Source organism: Mirounga leonina, unplaced genomic scaffold (genome assembly GCF_011800145.1).
Source record: "Mirounga leonina isolate KUSES-001 unplaced genomic scaffold, KU_Mleo_1.0 Mir_168, whole genome shotgun sequence".
Taxonomy (NCBI): Eukaryota; Metazoa; Chordata; class Mammalia; order Carnivora; family Phocidae; genus Mirounga; species Mirounga leonina.
In genome coordinates this window covers 8,163,552-8,189,356 of record NW_023270426.1, presented here as the reverse complement: position 1 = coordinate 8,189,356, position 25,805 = coordinate 8,163,552, and the positions used below count along the sequence as shown (strand labels likewise).

Genomic DNA, 25,805 nt, shown 5'->3' with positions numbered 1-25,805 from the left:
ATGATGACATGGTTCATATATGGATATAGCTCCTTGATATTCAGTGATATTTGCACAAACAACACAAGTTACAGAAATCTCCCTACTGCCACCTGGCCCAACATACATATGGTCAAGCAAGGATAAATTTGTACTAAAAACTGCATCTGGGAAAGGGTACACCAGAGGCATGCAGAAGGCACTGGTCTATTGTAGTTAACGATAAACTTCTGGCAGGAATTATGAGGTCCTTTTAAACTGGCAGTAAGAATATATCCTTGATTTCAACTTTGCTATCGGGGAGGAACTACTTATTCAAAGTTCTTCATAGCTCTGGATCTACTCTTTAGCAGGTTTTTTGTCCAATAGCACATTTGAAATAAATGATGGGGACTGACCCTCCTTGGAGACCTTTAAAGTGTGCAACCCATTTCCTCCCTGAGAAGTTTGGGAGCCCCCAAATACTTCTAATGACAGAGCATCCAAAGGCTGCTAAAGAAAAGACTTGCAAATTTTTTTTTTGAATTATAAATAAGCAGACTATGTTTTTGAGAGTAAAGTATCTGTTCAGCTACATGCTAGTAGCATCTCCCAAAGTTCCTTCCTAAATATAATTCTCAAGGTTGACTTACTTTTTCCATCCTTTGCCCCCTGTCTTAAAGCAATAATATTTAGGAGGAAATACCACAATTTTATTCAGATCTGTGCTGGAGCCATAAGTCTTAATGGATCTTTGTGCATTAATCTCTTATCATTTGGGACTAGAAGCAATGTTTTTTATCTTTTTTACCTTTTTTTTTTTTTTTTTGTACTTGCAAGGTAACAAATTCTTGTCACATCACATCTCTTTTCTTCTATCACCTTGGTAAATGCAGGTAGTAAAAGTCAACACTCACTACCAACATTACATTTTCTAGCCTTTCCTTAGAGCTATGGGGTCAAGGGCATGTGGTTCACATTCCAAGTAACTGCAAGTAATCTTTTAAAAAACTGTTTCATCACTGTTTTACACAAATCTCGTTTTCTAATACTGGGTATTAGTTTTCATCTTGATTGACTGCTGGACCAATGAATGGCATGTACTATGGATTTATTTTTACAGCAGCATCCACTTTCACCACCAATTTCTGAATCAGAATAACAGTACCTATCAAAAAATAATCCCTAATTTTCATTGTTTAATGCAACAGGTGTTTGCTTTGATAACTTAAATCCAATTGGCTTAAGTGGAGGAGTAAGTAGATGACTATGATTCTCATTTACTTAGGTTCCCAGGCTGATGGCTGTTGCTACATCTTAAAAGGGGGGGGGGGGGTGTCTTCTAATGTTTTGCTGGGAATTGACATCCAGCAGAGGGATTCAAGAAGAGTGGAGGGTAGAAGAGGATTTTATGGGCTAGACCTGGAAGTGGTTGACACAATTTTGACCCACATTCCACTAAGCAATTCTTAAGTCACAGGACCCAACCTAACTTCAAGAGATGCTGAGAAAGGGCGCCTGGGTGGCTCAGATGGTTAAGCGTCTGCCTTCGGCTCAGGTCATGATCCCAGGGTCCTGGGATTGAGTCCCGCATCGGGCTCCCTGCTCAGCGGGAGCCTGCTTCTCCCTCTGCCTCTTATGAATAAATAAAATCTTAAAAAAAAAAAAAAAAGAAAGATGCTGAGAAATACAGATTGATTGTGTACTAATTGATTTGATTAGGTATGCCAATCTGTCAGAACATATAGGGTTAAGTTCCAAACAGATTAAGAGCTAAATATAACATAAGCCTATAAAAAGTACTAGAGAAAAAAAGAGTAGAACTCTTTATGGATGTCAAGAACTTTGCGGGCGCCTGGGTGGCTCAGTCATTAGGCGTCTGCCTTCGGCTCAGGTCATGATCCCAGGGTCCTGGGATCGAGCCCCACATCAGGCTCCCTCCTCGAGGGGAAGCCTGCTTCTTCCTCTCTCACTCCCGCTGCTTGTGTTCCCTCTCTCGCTGTGTCTCTCTCTGTCAAATAAATAAACAAAATCTTAAAAAAAAAAAAAAAAAAAAAGAACTTTGCAGGGTATGGAGGTTTCATGGGACTACACTGGCCACTCAGGAGATGGGGGACAGAGCAAAGAAAAAGCTTTCATTGATGGTACACACCTGAAAGGAGATGTTACTGCTTAGACACAAATGCCCACGAGGACTCTTGTTCCCTACTGAAAAAAAGTCTATCACTGTAGGTCACCAAACACTGTCAAGAGGGCACAGGTAAAAACTTAGTGTGGCTTGGGGAAGGGTAAATGGAAAAAAACAAAACAAAACAAAAATTGGATCCCTGGGGAGGGTAAGGAAGCTATCCTGTGCCCAGACTGAGACAGATCTCCTGACTTGGGGCAGGGCAAGAAAGTCTTCCAAACAAGATTCATCAAAGATGCAATGAAGAGTTTAGCTGCCACAAAGGCGAGTGGCAGAATCACAGGATCCACCCACAGTCCTTTCAGTATGAAAACCACAAAAGATTTTGAACATGAAGAACTCAAAGAATTCTTTCCATGAGTCCTTTTTGAGGACTCTACTAGAGAATAAACCTCATCCAAACAAAAAATGACTGGGAAAGCTTTAACAATTCGGCTTTAATATATACTTCTTTGAAAATCAAAATGAAAGCTAAGGTGCAGCAATGGTAGAATAATGTTAGATAGCATGCTCTATATTGTGTGTTCCATGTTTCAACGAAGTAAAAATAATGCAACTAAAAGTGGGAGGAGAATAAACTCAATGAAATGAGAGAAGTAGAATAAACTCATTAAATGTAATTTAGGTGAGGGGTGACTGTGTGGTTCAGTCGGTTGAGCGTCCAACTCTTGGTTTTGGCTCCGGTCGTGATCTCATGGGTTGTGGGATGGAGCCCTGAGTTGGGCTCTGAGACCAGTGGGGAATCTGCTTGAAGATTCTCTCCCTCTGCCCCTCCCCCAACTTGTGTGCACACACGCACTCTCTAATAATCTTTTAAAAAATGTAAGTTAGGTGTAAGAGAATGTCATTAAAAATGGACAATATAGATTGCGAATAAAAAAATTAGGGACAATGGGCATTAAAAATGGTGTAACAACTAGAACAGAAATATTAACCTTCCTATGCACCAAATTTAATTTAAAAAAAAGACTGCATGGCAAATACAGTTTGAAGAGAAATAGTAAATATAATAAATACAATAATTACAGCATAAGATAATCTGATAGAACTGAAAGGGAACATATTCACCTTATCAACAAATGTGCAAGGGCTGACTCTGCCTATTAAATGGAAAGATTTTCAGCTTGGCTCATAAAGACCTAACCATATGCTCTATTCAAGAAACATACCTAAAACAGACTGATTCAGAAAGGTTAAAAAGAAAGGGATGGTCAAATGTATTCCAGGCAAATGGGTACACTAAAAAAGCAGGGACAGCAATACTGATGTTAGATCAAGTAGAAAGGAAACAATAGTAGGGAAAGGTTTTCTGACTATAATTTCAAATTCATACACAAAAATGAAATAAAAGGAAAGAGAAAAAGAAACTGAAGCATCTGACTACATACAATAAGTGACAGAAAAACATGATAAAAAAGACAACTGACAAATTGGGGAAACAATATTTGTAATACACAAACAGATAAAGGGCTAGTATATGTAATATATAAATAAATCTTAAAAATGATGGGAAAAAGTCAAAAACAAAAACAAAAACAACTCACTGGTGGAAAAATGGGCAAGACATGAAAAAATTCACAAAAATAGATATAAAAAAGGCACTTAATAATTTTTAATGAGTATTGTACTATACCCATAATAAGGAAAATGCATAGTAAAACTACCTCAAGGTAACATTTCTCACTTATCCAACGGACAGAATTAAAAATGTAGAACACCTTACTCTATTGGAGAGGTTGTGGTAAAACAGGACTCTCTCTTGTGTTGCTGGTGTTAAGCACAATCTTCATTGTGGAAAATTTGGCAGTAGTTAAAACTACAAATGCACTTACCTTCTGACTTAACATTTCTACCCTAGGAACTTACCCCAAAGACCTAACTCCAATAATATGAAAACACATTTTCTTTGAAATATTTTTTGTAACTGCAAGATATGGAAAATAACTTGTATGCCCAGACACAGATGAGTGGCTGAATAAACTGACGGGTCTATCTAATGAGGTATTAGAAAGTTTTTTGTTGTTGTTGTTTCTTTGTTTTAAATAAGGAAAATCCTTATGGACATATGTGCAGTGATTCCAGGATATATTTTTAAATAATAATAAAAAAAAGGTTTTTTTGTTTTTGTTTTTGAGAGAGAGAGAGCGCACAGTAGGGGTGGGGTGCCAAGGGGGAGGGAGAAAGAATCTTAAGCAGGCTGTGGGCTCAGTGTGGAGCCTGATGCAGGGCTCCAATCCCATGACCCTGAGATCATGACCTGAGCTGAAATCAAGAGTCAGACACTTAACCAACTGAGCCACCCAGGAGCCTTGAAAAAAAGTAAAATTTATTAAATCACCTAGGAATGTTAATTTTTGCATTAAGAGCAGAAAATAAAGAAATAAAGATACGTATATTATACATTTATTCACCTGTGCAAACAGAAACACGGAAAGCATATACCAGGGACTAATGAGATGGATTATCTACAGGGAGGGGTGGGAATGGGGTAAAAAGAAAAGAAACAATTGGGAGCAGGAAAGCAGGAGTTGCCACCTCTCAAAGTATATCATTTTGTGCAGCTCTGACTTATGGAACAATGTTCATGTTTCACACACATAAAGAAAAAATATAAATAAAATCACCAAGGATGGAGGAAAATTCCTCAAGTAAAACACATCAGAAACGTGAATTGAAGTGCATTTCAGATGAAGTACTACATGGAAGGAAGGCAGTGAAAATGCACTAACCCAGGTCACTTTTTATTATTACTCTAAAAATTGAGATATAATTCACATACCATAACATTCACGCTTTTAAAGTACATAATTCAGTGGATTTTTGTATATTCACAAAGTTCTGCCACTAACACCACCATCCAATTCCAGAACACATTCATCAATCCCAAAAAGAAAGCCATCCATACCCATTAGTCACTCAGTGTCGCTCCCTCCCCTAGACCTTAGCAATCACTAATTTACTAATTGGTCTCTATGGATTTACCTATTGTGGGTATTTCATGTAAGTGGAACCATACTTTGTGTTTGGCTTCTTTCTTAACCTAATGCTTTCAAAGTTCATTCATGTCATAGTACATATCAGTACTTCATGCCTTTTTAGGGCTGAATAATATTCCATTGTATGTATATACCATTTTTGCTTATCCAGTCACCAACTGATGGATATTTGGCTTGTTTCTTCTTTTTGGCTATTATGCATATGCTACTATGAACATTCATGATCAAGTTTCTGTTGGAACGTTTTCAATTCTTTTAGGGTCTATAGCTACTAGTGAAAGTGCAGTTCATATGGGACTCTCACTATGCCTATGTTGGGACACTTGATGGTATCCCATGAGTCTTTGAGGATCTCTGTTCATTATCATTCATGTTTTTTTTTTTTCTCCTGTTCCTAAAACTGGATAATCTCAATTGATCTATCTTTAGTTTTACCAAGTCTTTCTTCTACCTGCTCCAATCTGCTGTTGACCACTTATGTTTAATTTTTCCTATCAGTTATGGTACTTTTAAATTCCTAAATTTATTTTTGTCTCTTCTTTATAATTTCTATTTCATTATTGATATTCTCTATATGGTGAGGCATTGTTATCAGACTTTCTTTTAGTTCTTTAAACATTGTTTCCACTAGTTCTTTGCACATATTCTCAAAATAGCTTATTTAATGTCTTTGTTGAGTAAATCCAAAGTCTGGACCTCTTTGGGGACAGTTTGTTTTTCTTCTTCCCTGTATATGGGGTATACTTTGTTTCTGCATATGTCTTAGGGTGTTTTATTTTAAACTGGTCATTTTAAGTAATATATTACAATGGTGAAAATCTAAAAACCAGATACTCTCCCCTCCCTAGGGCTTGTTATTGTTTTTTGTTGTTATTTAGTGGACTTCTTTGAACTTGTGAAGTCTATATTCTTTGTTGAGTGTGGCCATTAAAGTTTCTGCTTCATTAGTTTAGTGGTATACTACTAACTAGACAGATTTCCTTAAATGCTTGGAATACTACTGTGATTTTGCTGAGAGACTGTGTGTGTGTTTGTGTGTGTGCTGGGGCACACCTTCAACACAGCCAGGAAGTTGACAATTCCACCTGAGCCTTCATTTCCTGCCGCAGAACCTCAAGGTCAGCTAGAAGTGACAGTTTAGGGCCTTCTCAGCTCTTCCCTGAACATACACACAGCACTACGCAAGCACATGACTTGCTTAATTCCAAGAAATATGTCAGAACTCGTCAAAGTCCCTAGAGATACTGAATTCTCCAGATTTCCTTTTAAGCTTTTTGACAAATTTGTTTGCAACTGTTACTCATTGCCTCAAGCAACTGTGATGTTAAACAATTACCTCTGATTGTTTTTGAAAATATCAGGAAAAAGGCTTTCGCACTGAGCAAGTTCTCAGTCAAGTGGGGTCTTCCAGTGAACTACCGTATTTGTCAAATAATGACAATTCTCAGTGAATATATCGTTGAAGAAGCTCCAACCCTGTTCTGTTTCTCCTAGTGGCTGCCAGGCTGCTGGTTTTCACTGTGATTGTTGGCTGTTGGTTTTCAAAACTATCATGGATCTGAGGAGTGAAAGATGCAAATAGGGAAAGTTAAAACGTCACAAAGATTACTGTTCTATCAAGACTCATCCATTTTTCTTGAAAAATACTCCCTGGATTGTAGTAAACCTGTGGTTAACTCCATAGTTCTAAAAAAGTTCATTCTGATAATACAGACAGTGTTCTCAGTGGTTTTTATGGGGAAAATAATTTCTGTACATCTTTACTCCATCATTTTTGATGACATCATCCCAGGCAACTTTCAAACCTAGTTTTGAGAACATATGTCTTCAAGCAAAAGAAAAAAGAACTCTAAACTTATACTGAACTTCGGCTAGTAGACTTTTATTTTGCGGAGGCATCAGTTAGCAACTCTAAAACTGTATTCTAGGGTTTTGTGGATAATGGGAACCATCTTTCTTACTGTTAGATGGGAAAAGAACACAAGACACAGACTGAGTAGGCTCCCACTGGCCAAATTATGGACAATTTGAACATGAAAATAAATAATGGATTTCTACTTCTGTAGTAACAGGAATCCGATTTGCCATTCTACATTAAAGAACTAGAACAATGGAAAAAATAAAATACATGACTTAGGTTTTCAGACAATGGACAAAAAGCAGTACAGCATAGTAATACCTGAGAGTGAAAACAAACCAGTTGAGTGCTTTAGCTCATTGCATGAAGTTTCCAAACTATACCACACAGGGGGAAGGAATTCCAGATAACTCAGTGGCCTCTCTGAAGAGACAGAATTCAGGGTTTGCATAGGCTACTGTGACTAGAATTTGTGACGCAAAATACAAAAGAGGATGAGATGAACAGAAAGAAGTGCTCTGGAGATCTTTGGAAGGATCCCCTAAAACCTACGGCATAAGACTAATCTGTGCAATGTGTATGAGGAATCTACCAAGGCCAGGGAAAAAATTCACTAGAAAGGAGTTTGTGAAACAACTTACACTTGGCCAGGTATAGTTTTTGTTCTCATCTCACCAGATGTAACAGAAAGATTTGCTAGTAGAAAAAGCATTAGGCAGAGTGCTTAGAATGGTAATGCCTCTGGAGCCAAATGAGCCCTAGGCCAGGCTTTCTCAATCTCAGCACTGTTGACACTTTGCACTTGATAATTCTTTGTTGTATATAATGTAGAATGTTTAGTAGCATCCCTGGCCTATATCCATTAGATGTGACACAAAAATGTCTGCGGACATTGCCGAATGTTCCCTAAAGGTAAAACTGCCCCAAATGGAGAACCATTGCAGACAAGATCATTAAAATAGCTACTAATATTCCGTATGTTCAAGGAAGTAGAGGAAAAACCTGAACATGATAAGAAGACGTATGTAATATTACAACAAAAACAACAGCAAAGAGAGACGGGGGAAAAAAGAAGAGGAGGAGGAAGAGGAGGGGAGGGGTAGAAGGATGAGAGTGAAGGATAAAGCAAGTGCAATAAAGTGTTATCGATTGGAGAACCTGGGTGAAGGATACTGTGTGGTAAAGAACTTGGCTTTGCCCAAGGGAATTGCCCTTGCCTTTGGTTTCCTGGAGCCATCTATGTAATACCTGATAAAAGTATGTTTGTTTAGGGCAGCAGTTAGCTACACTAAAAAAGACAAACCATGTAACTGAGGATGGGGAATTTGGGATCATGTGGTATCAGTCATCTGGGACAATCACTTGGGCAATCAACTGCTTATGTTTATATACTGCAGACACAACAAAAAATCTACACACCAAAGCTTCAGTGAGCTTCTGAGATTGGCAATACTCTATGCACATTGATGCCAGGATGGTAATGCGCCCTGAGGACAACAGAAGCTTTGTGTTAGAACCCTCACAGACGGGTGCCTGGGTGGCTCAGTTGGTTAAGCGACTGCCTTCGGCTCAGGTCATGATCCTGGAGTCCCAGGATCGAGTCCCGCATCGGGCTCCCTGCTCGGCAGGGAGCCTGCTTCTCCCTCTGACCCTCCCCCCTCTCATGTGCTCTCTCTCTCTCATTCTGTCTCAAATAAATAAAATCTTAAAAAAAAAAAAAAAAGAACCCTCATAGACATGGTTCTATGCATCTCTTCCTTTGACAGGTTTTAATTTGTACCCTTGCCCTGTAATGAACAATGACTTTCAGTAGGTTTCATGTGTGTATATAAACAGGTTTCAGTAAGTTCTGGGAGTTTTTCTAGCAAATTTTTGAACCTGAGGGTGTTTGGGGAACCCACCCCCAACCAACGCCATCTCCAAACCTGCAGCTGGTGTCAGAAGTGACAGTGGTCCTGTGGGGGCTCTTCCCTCTAACTCTGTAGCTGGACCCTAACTCCTTGTGGTAGGGTAAGAAGTCTTGGCCAGACTTGGTAGTCTGGAGGACACTGCTCTCAACCTCGCAGTTTGGCTAAATCTGGGGAGCCATGGAGACATTTTTCTTTCCCTTTTCCTGTAATAATTTTTCATAATTAAAATTTCATTGAAATTAATTTTAATTTTGCATAATTGACATTATGTCAAAATAAAAATTTAAAAGACAAAAGTAGAAAAAACAAATTTTGCTTTCAACATAGCAAAAACAATTTTTTCTGTATAATTTCTTGAATTCCATTGCTTTAGTTATCTAAATTCTTAAGCTCTTGAAAATGAAAGAAATGACTCTCCAAAGCTTATGAATTCCTGCAAACCAGGGGGCTTTCCTTGCCATTAACAGTAAGATGGAATTTAGTTATCTTTATTTAGTTAACCAAGAACCTTTAATTTCTTCCAGAGAAGTGGAAAGTGAAACATTTGAAAGGATTTTTAAAATCCCGTTTTCCTTTGAAATTAATAGTACTCCATAAAGAGTAGTTCCTTTGAGTCATCTCATCACTGCACTCAGTTATCTGGAAATGCTTCTTCAATCACACCTCCTTCAGAGTTTATCCTTTTGAATTCTAATCCACAATTCCACAAAAAAATGTTTCTATAAAAGTGCATGGTCAAGTAACTACATGTTATACATTCTTGATTTAAACAAATATTTCTATGCAGTGAGATATATAACAAATTATTGGTTGTGGTGCTACATTTAAACATGTATGTTGCCTAAAAAACTGAGGTATAATTCAGAAATGAAAAACTGCCCTTGAATCTATTTTAAAACAGACAAAAAGTAGATCACAAATAATTACAAATATAATAAAAATTAATATTTATTTGTTAACGTATTATCTCTATATCCATATAAAAGTTACTATCTTAGTTTTGCTAAGAATTACTTTTAGCAAAGGTGATCTCTTTTAAATAACTATAATTTCCTAATATTTTCCATTATTATTTTAATGTATCTCTCAAAATTTATTTTCAAAGCAAGACACAGAGTTAAACCTGGTGATAAGCACAAATTAGAAGTCTTAGACAGCTATTTCAAAATTTTTTCATAGAGGGAACAGCGTGGGTATATTATTAAAAATAAATTTAAGTATGTACTTGATTTGTGGTAGGCTTATGTAAACATAACTTTAATAATGGGCTGGTTCACAAAAAGAGGTACTATACTAATCAATCATCAAATGTAATTTTTTTCCCCTGAAACACAGCAATTTTAGATTGCTGCTCTTTTCGCCTCTTGCTTGCTTCCCACGAAGGATGAAGAGGCAGCTGTGATTGCTGTTTTGTACTTTGAAGTCCTCTTTGTGCACTCTTATTAAACAGATTCTTAAGCTGAGGTTCATTTTGCTGAAAACCTGGGAGGAGAAAGCAAAAATAGTGAGAAATAACCACATACTTACATAGCATATAAGAGAAAGAGATTTCATTTTCTCACATCAGTATTTAAGGAAGGAATTTAGTTTTACTTAAACAAAATACATTACAGTTTAAAATCTAAGTCCAACAGGGAACAGTGTGAAATTGAAATATACACATCAACAGGCAATTCTGGGACACATGCTTTCTAATCTTTTATTTTTTTTTCTAATCTTTTAAACAGATGCAAATTGTTTGTCTCCTAACATATGTTGTGCTGTCTTATTTACATTGGCAGTAAGAAAGGAAAGAATGCAGACAATATGGAAGGCCAAAAAAATCCCAAAAGAGCATCTTATATTTTCAAAGGAATATCATTGGTTTAAGGTAACTGTATATGGAGCCGATGTAGCCAGAAAATTCACATGTATTTATTAAGATATTGGATTTGACAACGTTGATGGGAGAGATGTATTTTTAAAGGGTTACTAATTGATTCTACTCCCTTCTATTACTGAACATAAAATTATTATAAAATAAATTACTGAATTTACTCAAATATAAGACAAGGTTCTTTTCCAATCATAAAATTATCCACCAGATAAGAGGGTGGCAAATTGTTTCTAGACCTTACGGCCTCTTATGTTATACTTTAAACTATGTTATTTTGAACAATAAAGTAGTGTTTGGGAGAGACACACCAGCCAGAAGACACATGAATCAATGCATGTTTATGGAATCAGGGGAAAAACAAAGGGAGACAAAAATTTAACATAGATTTTTTTTTTTTGAAGTAGTCCTAGAGATGTGTACCTTCTCCACTATGAGTTAGACATCATTCACTGTCAAAAGCCTTTTAAAGATCTTCTTAAAAAGCAAATGTCATAATGTTACACAAACAAATGCACACAACTTGGGATAACATTTCCGAAATACTACCGTACAAAGAATGCAACATGTCCTGAATCCTGTACAAATCACATGTGGTCTAAAACCCAATATAATATTCAGGATGGCTCTAGTATGGAGATTCAGCCCCGGAGCAGAGTTACGAGTCAAGAATGTTCTTCTCAACCAAACCTGAGAATCTTAACACAGCAGACACTGAATGATGGTGGGGGTGGGAAAAAATACCCTCAAACATGAAGAAGGCAAGTTTGAGAACTAGCTCTAGGGGAAGATTGTTGGTATGGTGACTAGCTCATGGATGGACTAAATGGAAACCCAGAAGTCAGAAATCCACTACATTTCTGAGAGACCTGTGTTGTGGAAGAAATCGTATGTCTGGGCTGAAAAACTCTCTCTTGAATGTTAAAGACTTTGAACTGTCTTCAGGACCATGTGTTTTTACCAGTCACTTGGGGCTCTAGTAATGAAGAACCAAGAATTTAAATGTTAAATAAAACTGTTACATAAAAAATTGATTTAAATAAGGCAGTATTTAAAATAATATATACTTTATATAATTATGGAAAGTAAATTGATATCTGTAAACAAACTGATATACTAAACACTATAAATATATAAGCTAAGCAAAAAACAAAAACCCTTTCATCACTTGGGTCTCCTCACAGGGAAAATGTGGGAGTGCCTCAAGTTTACAGTTCTCCTGCTTATGAATATAAGGTCAGTGAGGCAGATTGCCATGTGTCTGCCAGACCTAGTTTTCTTTTCCTGCTGGGTGCACAAGCTGGATGCATTGCCCATCCTGACTACAGTTAAATGAGGCATGTAACTGAGTTACAGCCAATGGCATAAGAACAAAAGGCCTGACCATAAACATCTCACGCTCGATCCTTTCATCCTCTCTCTGCCTGCAGGGAGCACAGCGAACTCCTGGAGGCACAAGAAGGAAGAAGAGTACAAGCAGCGCAGAGACGGTAATGAATGAGAAATGAATCAGCACGATGTGGGAGTTACGTGTGACAGCAGGCAGTCTACTACAAATACCAGAGTGGTACTAGGGAGGAGGATACAGCCATACATGCTGTATGTTTTACAGCATACAAATTTGGCAGTGGCTTCGCAGTTTAGTGGTAGGTAGAAGGAAATGGACACCTTAGTTTGCAAAGTACGCATGCTTCTTATGCTAAGGAAGCGGGTAAAACTGTGGCCAGTGGAGAACCTGGGAAGCAGGCTGTGGGCCTATGGAGTTTGCAGCACCAGGGTAAGTGGGTGGGAAGAATAAAAAAATTAGCGTGCTGATGGCTCTTTGGCAATGGACTACAAAACAGGGAAAGAACTCGCTAGCTCACAGGCAGAAACTAAAGGGAACAGTGTCCAGATATTTGAGAACTACGGTTTAGAAAAGCCTCTGGACTTCAAACGGTAAGACGTAAGACTCAGAAAGGTTTTTTTTTTTTTTTAAAGATTTTATTTATTTATTTGATACAGAGAGTGAGAGAGCACAAGCAGGGGGAACAGTAGAGGGAGAGGGAGAAGCAGGCTTCCCCACCGAGCAGGGAGCTCGATGCGGGGCTCGATCCCATGACCCTGGGATCATGACCTGAGCCGAAGGCAGACGCTTAACGACTGAGCCACCCAGGCGCCCCAGACTGAGAAAGATTTTAAGCAGGAAAGGTCTATGGAGATTCAGCCCTGGAGCAGAGTTACGAGTCAAGAATGTTCTTCTCAACCAAACCTGAGAATCTTAACACAGCAGACACTGAATGATGGTGGGGGTGGGAAAAAATACCCTCAAACATGAAGAAGGCAAGTTTGAGAACTAGCTCTAGGGGAAGATTGTTGGTATGGTGACTAGCTCATGGATGGACTAAATGGAAACCCAGAAGTCAGAAATCCACTACATTTCTGAGAGACCTGTGTTGTGGAAGAAATTCTATGTCTGCGCTGAAAAACTCTCTCTTGAATATTAAAGACTTTGAACTGTCTTCAGGACCATGTGTTTTTACCAGTCACTTGGGGCAACTCCCAAGGAAATTATACTAAATGTCCACTTCAGATGTGGCCATGGAACACAGACCTCCCCAGAACAGTCAGAAAACATGAAGAACAATGGATAAAGAAGTTCCTCTAGATAAACATGTTATGTGCCTCCCAATTTTCCCTTAATTGACTGGGAGTTTGTATTATGGTTACCTTGTCCCTGACCTGCCACTAAATATATGGTATGAGCTGGGGACAGGTAGTCTGTCTTTCAGTGACCAGGCCATCAAATTTTGAGCAGTCACATCCATGAGACCGGATGGAAACAAAGGACTGCATCACTGGTGGATGATGCTGGGCTTTGAGCTTGGATGCAGGGACTGGGTGGGACTCTGAGCTGGCTTCTTTGGGAAGGAGATAAAGTGTGCTCTGTGTGGGGGACAGTGAAATGAGCACCTGGTGAGAGAAAGGATAGTCACTGGCAGACAGTTACATGTTTAAGAAATTCTACTTCCTTTTTCCTCTTAACCACACAGTTAGATTGCATTTCTTAGCTCCCCTGTGGCTAGATGGTGTCATATAATTGAATTCTGGCTAATGAAATGTGAGCAGAACTGATTCCTGCCACTTTCAGACCTGGCTCATGAAAACTTCCTGCAAAACCGTCCATGTACTCTTCCCTTCTGGAGGAGTATCTGGAAACTGCAGGAGGAAGGAACCAAAAGATGAAAGGTGCCTGATTCCTGAATTACTATATGAAACACAGCCCCTCTGCCACCTCACAGTGGACTGTGATGTGCATGAAAAATGTATTTTTATTATTTTAAGCCAGTGAGAATTTGGAATTATGTACAGAAGTCCGCCCACCCAAATATATGTAACTTGATTTGTTATGAATTAATGTGAAAATACTTTGATTTTACTCTGAACCTAGAAAGTGACATACTAGTTACTGAATGCTTAATGGCATGATGCCGACTAAGATATAACTTAAAGTTATATCTTAAAATTTAAAGAATGTACTAGTTTATTCAGTTCAAGATAAATCAACTAGACCCAGTATTTCCTGGTAAGTTTTGCTTATATCTTTCATACTGGTAGCAGATAGGTAAAAACAAACAAACAAACAATTAAAATTTAAAAATTATACTGATAATTGAAAGATCTTCTTGTCCCCTTCCTGTGGGTACCTACGTATTTCATTCAGGCTATTAAGTAACCAGAACTTTTCATTCTTCTACTCTGGCAGAGCATTAGTCAATTTCATGTCAAGGTCAGGCAGCCATTAATACATACCTGGGGTTCTGCTTTTTGGAGCCTGTTCTCTGTAATTTCTAAAAGAAGAAAAAGACCATTAGGACTTAAAAAAGATAACTGACCTTAAGAAGATAACGTAAAAAAAAACTAGGGATAAAACTCACTCAAAGGACTATTGTACTCCCTCATCCCACCAGCAATCAATAAAAAAATGATAAAACCCCTAGTTTTATCTGTATCAAAGTCTGTGAGACTCCAGTGATACTGCAGAAACATGGGAGTTTCCCTCTCACCCCCCCTACATGGACTTCTGGTCATAAAATATTCTATCTTGGTTACTTGTGTCTACTCTTGAGGACTATCCAGATAAAGAATTTCAAAAGTCTTCTTACAGGGGGAATGAGTCACATATTACACAAAATCATTTTGTGGGAGATGGAAAGCATGAGTGTATTATTCTCAAGTGAGGAAAAAAAATGGAGCCTTCTGGAGCAAGTTTGGGAGATATAAAAAATATTTTAATTAATTTCAAGGTCTCAAATATGGTTTGTGTCTTTTCCATACTCCTACTTCTTTGGAAAATGTTTACTTCATGTGTTTCTATTTTATTAAAAATTATCCCTGACTTATACATAAACAGAAAACAGTTTCCTGAAGAAGGTAGCTCTTACTGAAGAAATTAGCTAACCATGATATTTATCCTAAAATGTGAAGTTATTCCCTCTCAGATTAGAATTACAAATGAAATGAAACTTATTGATGTAGAACAGAAGAGCTGTGAAAGGTGGTGGTTAACAGCAGGGACAGAGACAGCAATATTATCCGATATAAAGCAGTCTGGAGGAACTCGGAGTTAGAGCAAACAGCTGTATATACTGAAATAGCAATGCACAAGAAAATGACTGATGTTTACAATAATGGCCCTCAGTTATCAAGAAAAGAAAAAAAACCACCACCATTCTTTTCAGAAAGTTCTGTTTAAAGAGTAAGATATGAGACATTTTCAAAAGGTTTTCACGAAAAGCAAACTCAAAGTCTGGAAACTTTGACAATCGAAGGGATAAACTGAAATTAGCTAGACAAATTATTTGGCTACAGGATTGATGTGGCACTGCTGTATGTATATTTGCATATATTATCTGAGTATAAAGTTCGAAAGGGCCAAGTCTAAACACAGGATGTGCTGTATAAACCACATGTACATATGGGAGAGATTCTCTTCTGTCATTGCTAGGATGTGCAGATATTTCATATCTTCAAAAAAATTAAGAACTAATAATTACTTCAGGATAGAAAAAAGTACTCTTACCTTCTAGAGCTTTTAGATCCAGATAAAGAATGGAAAAACACTGACTCAAACTTCCTTGATTCTGTACTTGGCTTGTTTATGTCACTTCTTATACTCTGATGGGTTTCAAGTAGATCTTCCTCAGGTAACACTTTTTGGGGGGGCATTTGTTCCTTAACTGAAGAATGGCAAGTACTTTCCTTCTTTCGTGTCCGTCTGACTTTCCCAATGAAGAAGTCATCACCACTGTCACTATCCTCAGACATGGAGGACTGTTTGTAAAACCTTTCCTCTGTGCTATCATCAAAATACTCCTTTTCTTCTTGTAATTCTTCTCCATCACTGTTACCATCAAGGGAGCTACTGGACTCTTTCCCTTTTTTGGTTTTACTTAAGGTTTTCATTTTTGGGTCAGCAGGTGTCTTCTGGGGCTCAGAAGAAACACCACCAGCCCTTTCAGAAAGCTTTGATGGAGAATTTGGAATGTCTACAGCATTGGGTCCATGTTCCACCTTGGTTCTTTTTTCTTTTGAATTTACTGGTTTCTTTGCCAATATTTTGGCTTCTTTCTCTTTTTGTTCACTGATGATAGTTCCTTCATGCTGTAACTTACTGGCATCATCATTTGAACACAAAGTGTCCTTGGAATGATTTTCTTCTGAAGCACTCTCTGATGATTTAACTTCAACATTTTGTCTTGCATCTTTAAAGGCTTTGACAGCAGCTACAACAGAAAAGCACAGGATCTGTTTCATCATTAAAACAAATATATAAAACATCACCACTTCAGTACAGTATTTCTTAAATTATTTGGAAACACTTAAGAGAACAACCACAATTATGTTAAGTATATATCACTGGTCACAAAAGAACTTCACTGACTTTAAAAACCAGACTTGGAAGAAATGGTCAGAGGTATTCAATTTAAAACTCTTAAAATTAACCATCCTTTCAGGCCCTGGAGCTATGAAAAATAGCAAAAACATCACTGAATACAAATAAAATAAAATGGCAACTTTAATTTCTTTTGCAATAATGTATTGCTATGATTGTGGTGCACTATAAACTGTGTTTTCAGACATAAAAATGAATATATTCTAATCTGTGATAGTAACATTTAATTCTTTAAGCACAGTTTATAATACACACATAAATAAAAATTATGTGACTAAGTGGCAACATCAAAAGTAATACTATGAATTACACCAATATTTAGCAAATTGATTGTATTCAGTATTACCATGAATATATTATATATAAACATAAGTGTATTCATATATTAGAATTTAGGAAAAAATACAGATTTAATTAGACATCAGATAACTTCCAAATTTTCAGGTACCTTCCCACATTTAAAAATATTTGAAGGAGATATTTTTAAAAGGTCCTCAAAACAAACAAACAATTGGGGCGCCTGGGTGGCTCAGTTGGTTAAGCGACTGCCTTCGGCTCAGGTCATGATCCTGGAGTCCCGGGATCGAGTCCCACATCAGGCTACCTGCTCAGCAGGGAGTCTGCTTCTCCCTCTCCTGCTCCCCCCTCTTGTGCTCGCTCTCTCTCACTCTCTCTCTCAAATAAATAAAATCTTTAAAAACAAACAAACAAACAAAAAAAACCCAAAGAAATAAATGAATAGCCATTTATTCAAAATCTTATACATAAGTGCATTTAAGTACATGGCTTAAAAGTATTTAATACATACCTTTCAGCACATCTGTTTTTTTCTTCAGAAGAGGATGCATCGCTAGTCTGGCAACTGCTCTTTCAGTTGCAGTAGAATCAGGCTGCAAATTGAAACAACAAACACAGGAATAGGAACAATATAGTACTATTAAGAAGTGAATAAAAGAAAATGTATCATAATTTTTAAAAATGAGAGTTAGGAAACAGGAATTTGTTAGTATTCTCTAGATAAGTCACCTGGATAATCTATAATAAAGAAAAATAAAACTCAAGATGACAAAATACAACGGCCCCTGAAACAAATAAAATTATTATGTAATCAACTAACAAATGCCTTTGGGGACTTAATATCTTTCCAGAACTCTGGTAGGCATCCTGTGTGTTATTAAAAAAATGCAATATAGCTTCTGCTTTCAAAGAGGTTAAAAGATCTAGATCTTCTTAAAGACTGAATTAATATGAATCAAATAACATGTTAGTGCTAAGCTGGGTGATACAATTTATAACTACTGTAATGTTTGAAATTCCAGTTAATAGAGATGTAAAAACTATCTGATGCTAAATATTTGTATTTTCAAAGTCTAGTATCTCTACTATATTTTCAGAACCTTCTACCACTGCTTGTCTAAGAGCCAACACTTCATAAATATTTGATGATGACTGAGTTGGAACTGATTATATATTTAACATACTTACGAATTTAGAAAATTCATGATTTGGGAAAATTTCCTTAAATATCTTCTATGCGCTGACAACATCCAAATTTCTAACTGCTACTCTAACTTGAGCTCAAGACTCATATATGAACCCAAGAGAATTCTTTCTTTTTTTTTAAGTAGGCTCCATCCCCGGTGTGGAGCCCAACATGGGGCTTGAACTCATGCCCCAGAGATTGAGACCTGAGCTGAGATCAAGAGTTGGATGCTTTACCTACTGAGCCACCCACCAGGCACCCAGAGAATTCTTTGATATCCTTCTCAAACTTACTTCTTCAGTCTTTCCTGTCTTATTATACATAATTCCACTTTTGTTGGTTGCTCAGGACTAAAACTTTAAGAATTCTTCTATCACATTTCTCCTTCCTTCACAGCTCACAATTAGTCCTTTAGCAAATCTTGTGGTTCTAAATGCAAAATATATTCAGGACCATTCACTTCTCACCACTCCTACTCTTAGTACTTTTGACCAAGTCACCAACATGTCTCACCTGCAGCACCAACGTAATACACTCAAACCTGGTCACTTGCTCCCCCACCCCTGAGTTTCCACAGAGCATCACAGTGAGTTTTTAAAAAGGTAGCCAGATCACGCTATGCCACTATCTGTTCTTTAAGCTTTACTGCCTTCTGATGCTTAGGCTATTCCTTTGTAAGCTCTGCTTTTCCTGGAATACTGTACTCCCAAATGTATGCATGACTGACCATCTCTTATTATTCACATATCTGCTCAAATGTTATCTGAACAACACTTCCCATAACTCTTTATTTACTACTTATCACTTAACATTGCATGCCAGCGTAGATATTTTCCCATCTGTGAGGCAGGGGCTCTGTTTTCCTCATTGCTATAGACCTAGGGCTTGGAACAGTAACTGGAAGGAGTCTTCATTCAATAAACATCCCATAAGGCAAATGGATACATTTCATTGTGTGTCAAAATAGAGCTGTGAGCTTCAAATGTCTTTATTTTAAATTTTCTTTCACTGTTAATAGCCCACTATAAAGATTTTTCCCCCCCTAGTAGAACAAACATGAGGACATTAGTAAATGCAAGATGATGGCTCTCTGAAGCTTACTGTGTTTGGAGGACTTATCTAGGCAATGTTACCCTTCTCTAAATTATATCTGTGGTCTAATTACCTTGTGTATTGAATTGAAGAACATCTTCCTAAAATTTATGTCCAACTACAAACTCAGAATGTGACCTTATTTGGAATCAGGGTCTTTGCAGATATAATTAAAAGGTGAATATGCTGGATTAGGGTGGTCCTCAATCTAATATGACCGATGTCCTCATAAGGGAGACATCTGGATAGAGGCACAGAGAGAGGGAAGAAGGCTGAGGAAGAGATTACAGTTATCCTGCCATAGGCCAAGGAAGGCCACAGGCCATGGTTCACACAAGCTGGAAGAAGCAAGGAAGGGTTCTTCCCTAGAAACTTCCGAGGATCTTAGCACTACTGTCACCTTGATTTCAGATTTCTAGCCTCCTGAAACATGACAGGATACAATTTTGTTGTTTTAAAACATCTAGTTTGTGGTACTTTGCTACAGCAGCCTTAGGGTAACTATAAACTTTGATTCTCTTAGGCTCTTAGATATTGCCTCTGTTCAGTCTTGTCCAAGAAATGTAGTCCAGGGGCGCCTGGGTGGCTCAGTCGTTAAGCGTCTGCCTTTGGCTCAGGTCATGATCCTAGGGTCCTGGGATGGAGCCCTGCGTTGGGCTCCCTGCTCAGCGGGAAGCCTGCTTTTCCCTCTCCCACTCCTCCTGCCTGTGTTCCCTCTCTCGCTGTCAAATTAAAAAAAAAAAGAGAGATGAAGTCCATTTGGAGACTATTCATTAAGTACAGTGTTAAGATAACCCATTGTTTCTATATCTTGTTGGGTTTCCTGAAGTCCAATACAGGACTTGTTGCCCATTTTATCTCCCTTGGAGATATATGAGAGAATCTGGGAAGAAAACCTAGTGCTGGTATCCTGAGTCACTCAGCAACAAGATGGGCTGCTGAACGTATAGGTCAAATATGTATGATTTAGTTTTATAGGGTGTATATTAAAAGCTCTAACACAGAACCCCCTGATGAGGGACATGATTTTTCATGCTGAAAAGGCCAACATGATATATGAAAATTGAGAGTCACATCAGAATACTAGAGTCTACATGCTTCCAGAGAAAGAACAAAGTTACCAAAAAAAAAAAAAAAAAAATCAGGAATCAAAATTGGAGGTCAAAGACAACTGAATAAAAATCTTGTAGGAAAATGATTCCTAAATTAGATAAGAATAAAAATATTTCCCGACATGCAAGGTTTAAAAAAGCTTACATCTCTTGAACCTTTCTCCTTAGAAGGTACTAGCTCCACTAAAATGAAGAAGGATACAAAGAATGAGGAATGTATGGGATAGAAGAAACGAGATACAGGCAGAAGGCATTCTCAGGATAGTGACAAGGAGAATTAGAATACCTGGTGTATTAAACATCTTTTTTTTTTTTTTACATTTTATTTATTTTTGAGAGAGAGCACGGGCGCATGAGTTGGGGGAGGGGCAAAAGGAGAGGGAGAAGCAGACTCTTCCCTGAGCTCGGAGCTCAACATGGGACTTGATCCCAGGACCCTGAGATCATGACCTGAGCTGAAGTCAGACGCCACCAAATGAGCCACCCACGCATCCCTGGTGTATTAAACATCTTGAGAGGAGACTTCAGTAACCGAAGAGCAGTTTGGTATTACACTAGAGAGAGGACAGGAAACTAACAAGGAAAAATAAACTATAGGAAATAGAAATATTGTGCAGAAAATGAAAAATAATAATCACTCACTACATGACTTGTAGTCAAAATAACAGAATCACTAAATATTCATCTAATCTAAATTTGACCCAAGTGCCTTAGGAGGATGGAAGTGATAAGGAAGGTACATATATGACAGAGGGGCTGGCAGAGGAAAGAGATATAAATTCTTATAAACCACCATAGGAAGTCAATAGTTAATACTTAAAATATACTAATACTGACCTACTGATGTGTGGGGTAAATCCCCTGAAAACCAACTGAAGTTGAAAGTCAGGAAGCACTAACGGAGAACTGTCATTTTCACAAACAAGTCTTGTAGAAGTACTTGATTCTCAAAACTGGTGGTTGGCAAATTGGCTCATGGGCTAGTTCTCACCTGCTGCCTGTTTTTTAAAATAGTTTCAGGAAACACAGTGAAATTCATCCATTTATATACTATCTATAGTTCTACTATGTCACCCGGCAGAGTTGAGTAGTTGTGACAGAGAATGTATGGCCTGCAAAGCCTAAAATATTTATTATATACAGAATTACTTTACAGAAAAAGTGTGACACCTGCTCTAATAATATGCAAGCAGAATCCTTGGTGGGGGTAAACTAAAAAATTAGGAAAAAATAAAAAATAAAGTTTTAGCAGGTTCATGATGTTCTAAAGTTAAATTTGAAACAAAAACAGGCGCACATGGGTGGCTCAGTCGGTTGAGCATCCGACTCTTGGTTTTGGCTCAGGTCATGATACTGGGGTCATGAGATCGAGCCCCGTGTTGGGTTTGGTGCTTCACGTGGAATCTGCTTGAGATTCTCTCCCACTCTCCCTCTACCCCTACCCTTCCTCACACATGCTCTCTAAATAAATAAATAGTCTTAAAAAAAAAAAAAAAGAAAAAAAAAAGAAAACACTATCAGGACAGACTTTTGTTGCCAAATCAAAGCAACAAGTAATAGCCTTAAATGCATTGACTGTTTTTCTTGAATGGTGACATACTTTGAGATTCTGGCTTAGTAGAGAAAATGTGGTATTCAGTGAAAAAGCAGGATGTTTTAATTGCCAGGACTTACTTATCTCAGTACACTTAAATGTAAAAACAATGACAACAGAACCAATTAGTTCTGAGAAATATACACACCCCAAGAGCCTACCCTCCCTCCACATTACAAGGGAAAAGAAGAACCTCCAGCAGCAGCTGTTACTCTGTAACTGCTTCTTTCACTGTATTTCCACCCTGTAGCTACTAATAACTCACTTTAGAGATAATTGCAATATATGAATATCTGTATTTGTAAAACAGATAAATTATAAAGTAACTGTTCTAATCAGGAGTTAATTTCACATGTTTTAGATAAGAAGTCATGGGAAATCCAAATATTTGGCTAAATGTGTTCATATAAAATTTTTCAAAAACATACCTACTATTGTTCCAAACCCCTGCTTTGACAACTTGCTAAAAGCTCTGATGAGCTGTGTATTCTTTTTTCCAGAGCTAATTACATCCCACCATCTTAGTTATAACAAGGTTTAGAAGACCACTGATAATACTTGCATGTTGAGTGCTGACTTTAAGTAAAAACTATTTTGTTAAGAATCATTTTATCATCAAGTTTACTTAGCAATGCCCTGGAAGATATCCTGAGTAACTGTGACTCAGTGATCTGACTTCAATAAATTCTATTTTTTTTTAAAAAAGGCCCTAGAGCTCCCTGCTCGGCAGGAGGCCTGCTTCTCCCTCTCCCACTCCCCCCTGCTGTGTTCCCTCTCTCACTGTGTCTCTCGCTGTCAAATAAATAGATAAAATCTTTAAAAAAAAAAAAAAGGCCCTAGAATAGGATTTATAATTCTAAAATTATGTATTACTCTAATAAATGAAGACATTATTATCCTTGGATGTTACATGTCTTCCCCTATAACTGTGCTTTTATATTGCAACCTTCATGGAAGACTTACTTGAAGAGAATATCAGGTTAACTGATTTTTAAAAAGGTCACTGCATTGCCTAACACCAGGGGTGCCATCACAATGGGAGTGTGCAGCATAGAGCTTATGCATCCATATGTAACAGAATCAATACTGTTCAAAGAACATAAAAGGCTTGATTTTATAAGGTATACAGATATATATAATTAAGTAGTTACTAATCAGGTATGATTACTTAATAATTTAATATGAAGAATTATATATGCCACAGCTTTACTTCTGTAATTACATGCAATTTGTATCTTTTTAAAAAACAGTAAATGCCATCAGTAAATAAAAATTTTATTATTCTGTTCAAAGTGTTTTGTTGATAAGAGCACTTACTTCCCCCCAAAGGTTTTTTTTTTTTTTTAAGATTTTTTATTTATTTATTTGAGGGAGAGAGAGCAGAGTGAGCAAGAACACTAATGCGGGAAAAGGCAGAGGGAGATGGAGAAGCAATACCATCAAAAACGATAAAAGGCTTAGGACTAAATACAACAAAGAAAGTGAGAGATCTGTACACTGAAAACTGTAAGACTTTAATGACAGAAATAGAAGAGGACACAAAAAATTAGAAAGATATCTTATGATTATGGATTGGAAAAACTGGCATTGTTAAAATATCCATAGTACCCAAAGCTATGTATAAACTCAGTGTAATCCCTATCAAAATTACAATGGCATTTTTCACAGAAATAAAAAAAAAAATTTCTTCAAATTTGTTGGAACTACAAAAGACCCCAAATAGCCACAGCAATCTTGAGAAAGAACAAAGCTGGTGGCATTATGCTTCCTAATTTCAAACTACAGTACAAAGCTATAGTAATAAGAACAGTATGACACCGTCATTAAAACAGACACACACAGCAATGGAATAGAACTGAGAGCCCAGGAATAAGCAAATGCATATACAGTGAACTGCTGTTTGACAAGAGGGCCAAGAATACCTGAAGGGGGAAAGATAGTCTTTTCAATAAATGGTATTAGAAAAACTGGATATTCACAGGTCAGAGAATGAAACTAGACACATATCTTAACACGATTCATAAAAATTAACTTGAATTGGACTAAAAGACTTAAATATGAGACCTGAAACATAAAACTCCTAGAACACGTAGGGAAAAAAATTCCTTGACATTGGTCTTGTCAATGTTTTTTTGGATGTGACACCAACAGCACAAGCAATAAAAGTAAAAGTAAACAAGTGGGGCTACATCAAACTACAAATTTATTGCAAAACAGAAGACACAATCAACAAAGTGAATAGGCAATCTACAGAATCACAGAAAATATTTGCAAACCGTATCTCAGATAAGGGGCTAATATCCACAATATGGAAGGAACTCATACAACTCAATATCAAATAAATAAAACAAAATAAATATAAAATCTGATTAAAAATGGACGGAGGACTTGAGCAGATATTTTTCAAAAGAAGAAATGGCCAACAGGTACATGAAAAGAAGCGCAACATTACTAATCACTGGGGAAATGTAAATCAAAACCACAATGAGATACCACCTCACACTTGTTAGAATGGCTACTCTCAAAAAAACCAAGAGCTAACAAGTATTGGTGAGTATATGGAGAAAAGGGAGCCCTGGAGCACTGCTGGTGAGAATGCAGACTACTAAAGACACTAGGGAAAAAAGATGAGGTTCCTCAACAAATTATAACTAGAGCTACCATATGATCCAGCAATCCCACTTCCAGATATACACCCGAAGCAAACGACATCTCAGAGAGATATTGTGTTCACTGCAGTATTATTCATGATAGCCAAGAGTCCATTGACAAATGAAGTGAATAAAGAAAACATATATATGTACACACACACACACACACACACACAATGGAATATTATTTAGCCATGAGAAAGAAGAAAATCTTTCCATCTGCAACATGGATGAATCTGGTAGGCATTACAATGAATGAAAGAAACAGACGGAGAAAGACAAATACTGCATAGTATGACTTATATGTGGAATCTAAAAAAAACAAACTCACAGAGGCAAGAGCAGAATGTTGGTTGCCAGAGACTGGGGTGGTAGAGGAAATGGGAAGATTTCGGTCAAAGGGTACAAATGTTCAGTTAAAAGAAGAGTAAGTTCTAGAGATCTAATATTCAGTATGGTGATTACAGACAACAATACTTTATGATATACTTGAAAGCATCTAAGAGAGTACATCTTAAATGCACTCACCACAAAAAATTATAATTATATATGGTGATGGATATGATAATTAACCTTATTATGGTTATTTTTCATAATATATATGTGTATCAAACCATCAGGTTGTATAACTTAAACTTACACAATGTTTGTTATATGTCAATTATATCTCAGTAAAGCTAAAAACAAAAAATACAAAAATTTTTACCAAAATATTTAACATTAATATATCAGCATTGTTAGGCAAAAAGCAAAGAAATAGCTTCTCAAATTCTCATTCATTTAGCTGGCAATCTATTTAACAATAATGTGGTCTTTTTTTTTTTTTTTAAGATTTTATTTATTTATTCATGAGAGATAGAGAGAGAGGCAGAGGGAGAAGCAGGCTCCCCGCAGAGCGGGGAGCCCGATGAGGGACTCGATCCCAGGACCCTGGGATCATGACCTGAGCTGAAGGCAGACACTTAACCGACTGAGCCACCCAGGTGTCCCAACAATAATGTGGTCTTATAGATATGTGACAAACCTACTTTGCAGCATAATGATATTTGCAAATACACACTTCAGCATGTCCTTATTGCTTCTAATTTTTATAAACTGGAAATTTTGTTAAAGTTGGCTACCTAACACCATCACCAAATATTTTAGAGCACAACT

At 37.2% G+C, this 25,805-nt stretch overlaps 2 protein-coding genes across 3 annotated transcripts in view; both read right to left on the bottom strand.

The window, feature by feature from the left end:
* LOC118016566 (zinc finger protein 474-like) overlaps window positions 1-8,593 on the bottom strand; it is a 148,264-nt gene extending 139,671 nt beyond the window's left edge. For both annotated transcript variants that reach the window (XR_004680862.1, XM_035013984.1), the window contains exon 1: window positions 6,479-8,593. The gene's annotated coding sequence lies outside the window, so the exon portion shown is untranslated. The remainder of the gene's footprint in view (window positions 1-6,478) is intronic.
* A 1,013-nt stretch (window positions 8,594-9,606) lies between these two features.
* SRFBP1 (serum response factor binding protein 1) overlaps window positions 9,607-25,805 on the bottom strand; it is a 63,428-nt gene continuing 47,229 nt past the window's right edge. Inside the window, exons 5-8 of the mRNA XM_035013983.1 lie at window positions 17,527-17,608; window positions 15,846-16,548; window positions 14,576-14,613; window positions 9,607-10,392 (exon numbers count right to left, since the gene is read on the bottom strand). Coding sequence (XP_034869874.1) covers window positions 10,208-10,392; window positions 14,576-14,613; window positions 15,846-16,548; window positions 17,527-17,608 — 1,008 coding nt within the window. The 3' untranslated portion in view covers window positions 9,607-10,207. The remainder of the gene's footprint in view (window positions 10,393-14,575; window positions 14,614-15,845; window positions 16,549-17,526; window positions 17,609-25,805) is intronic.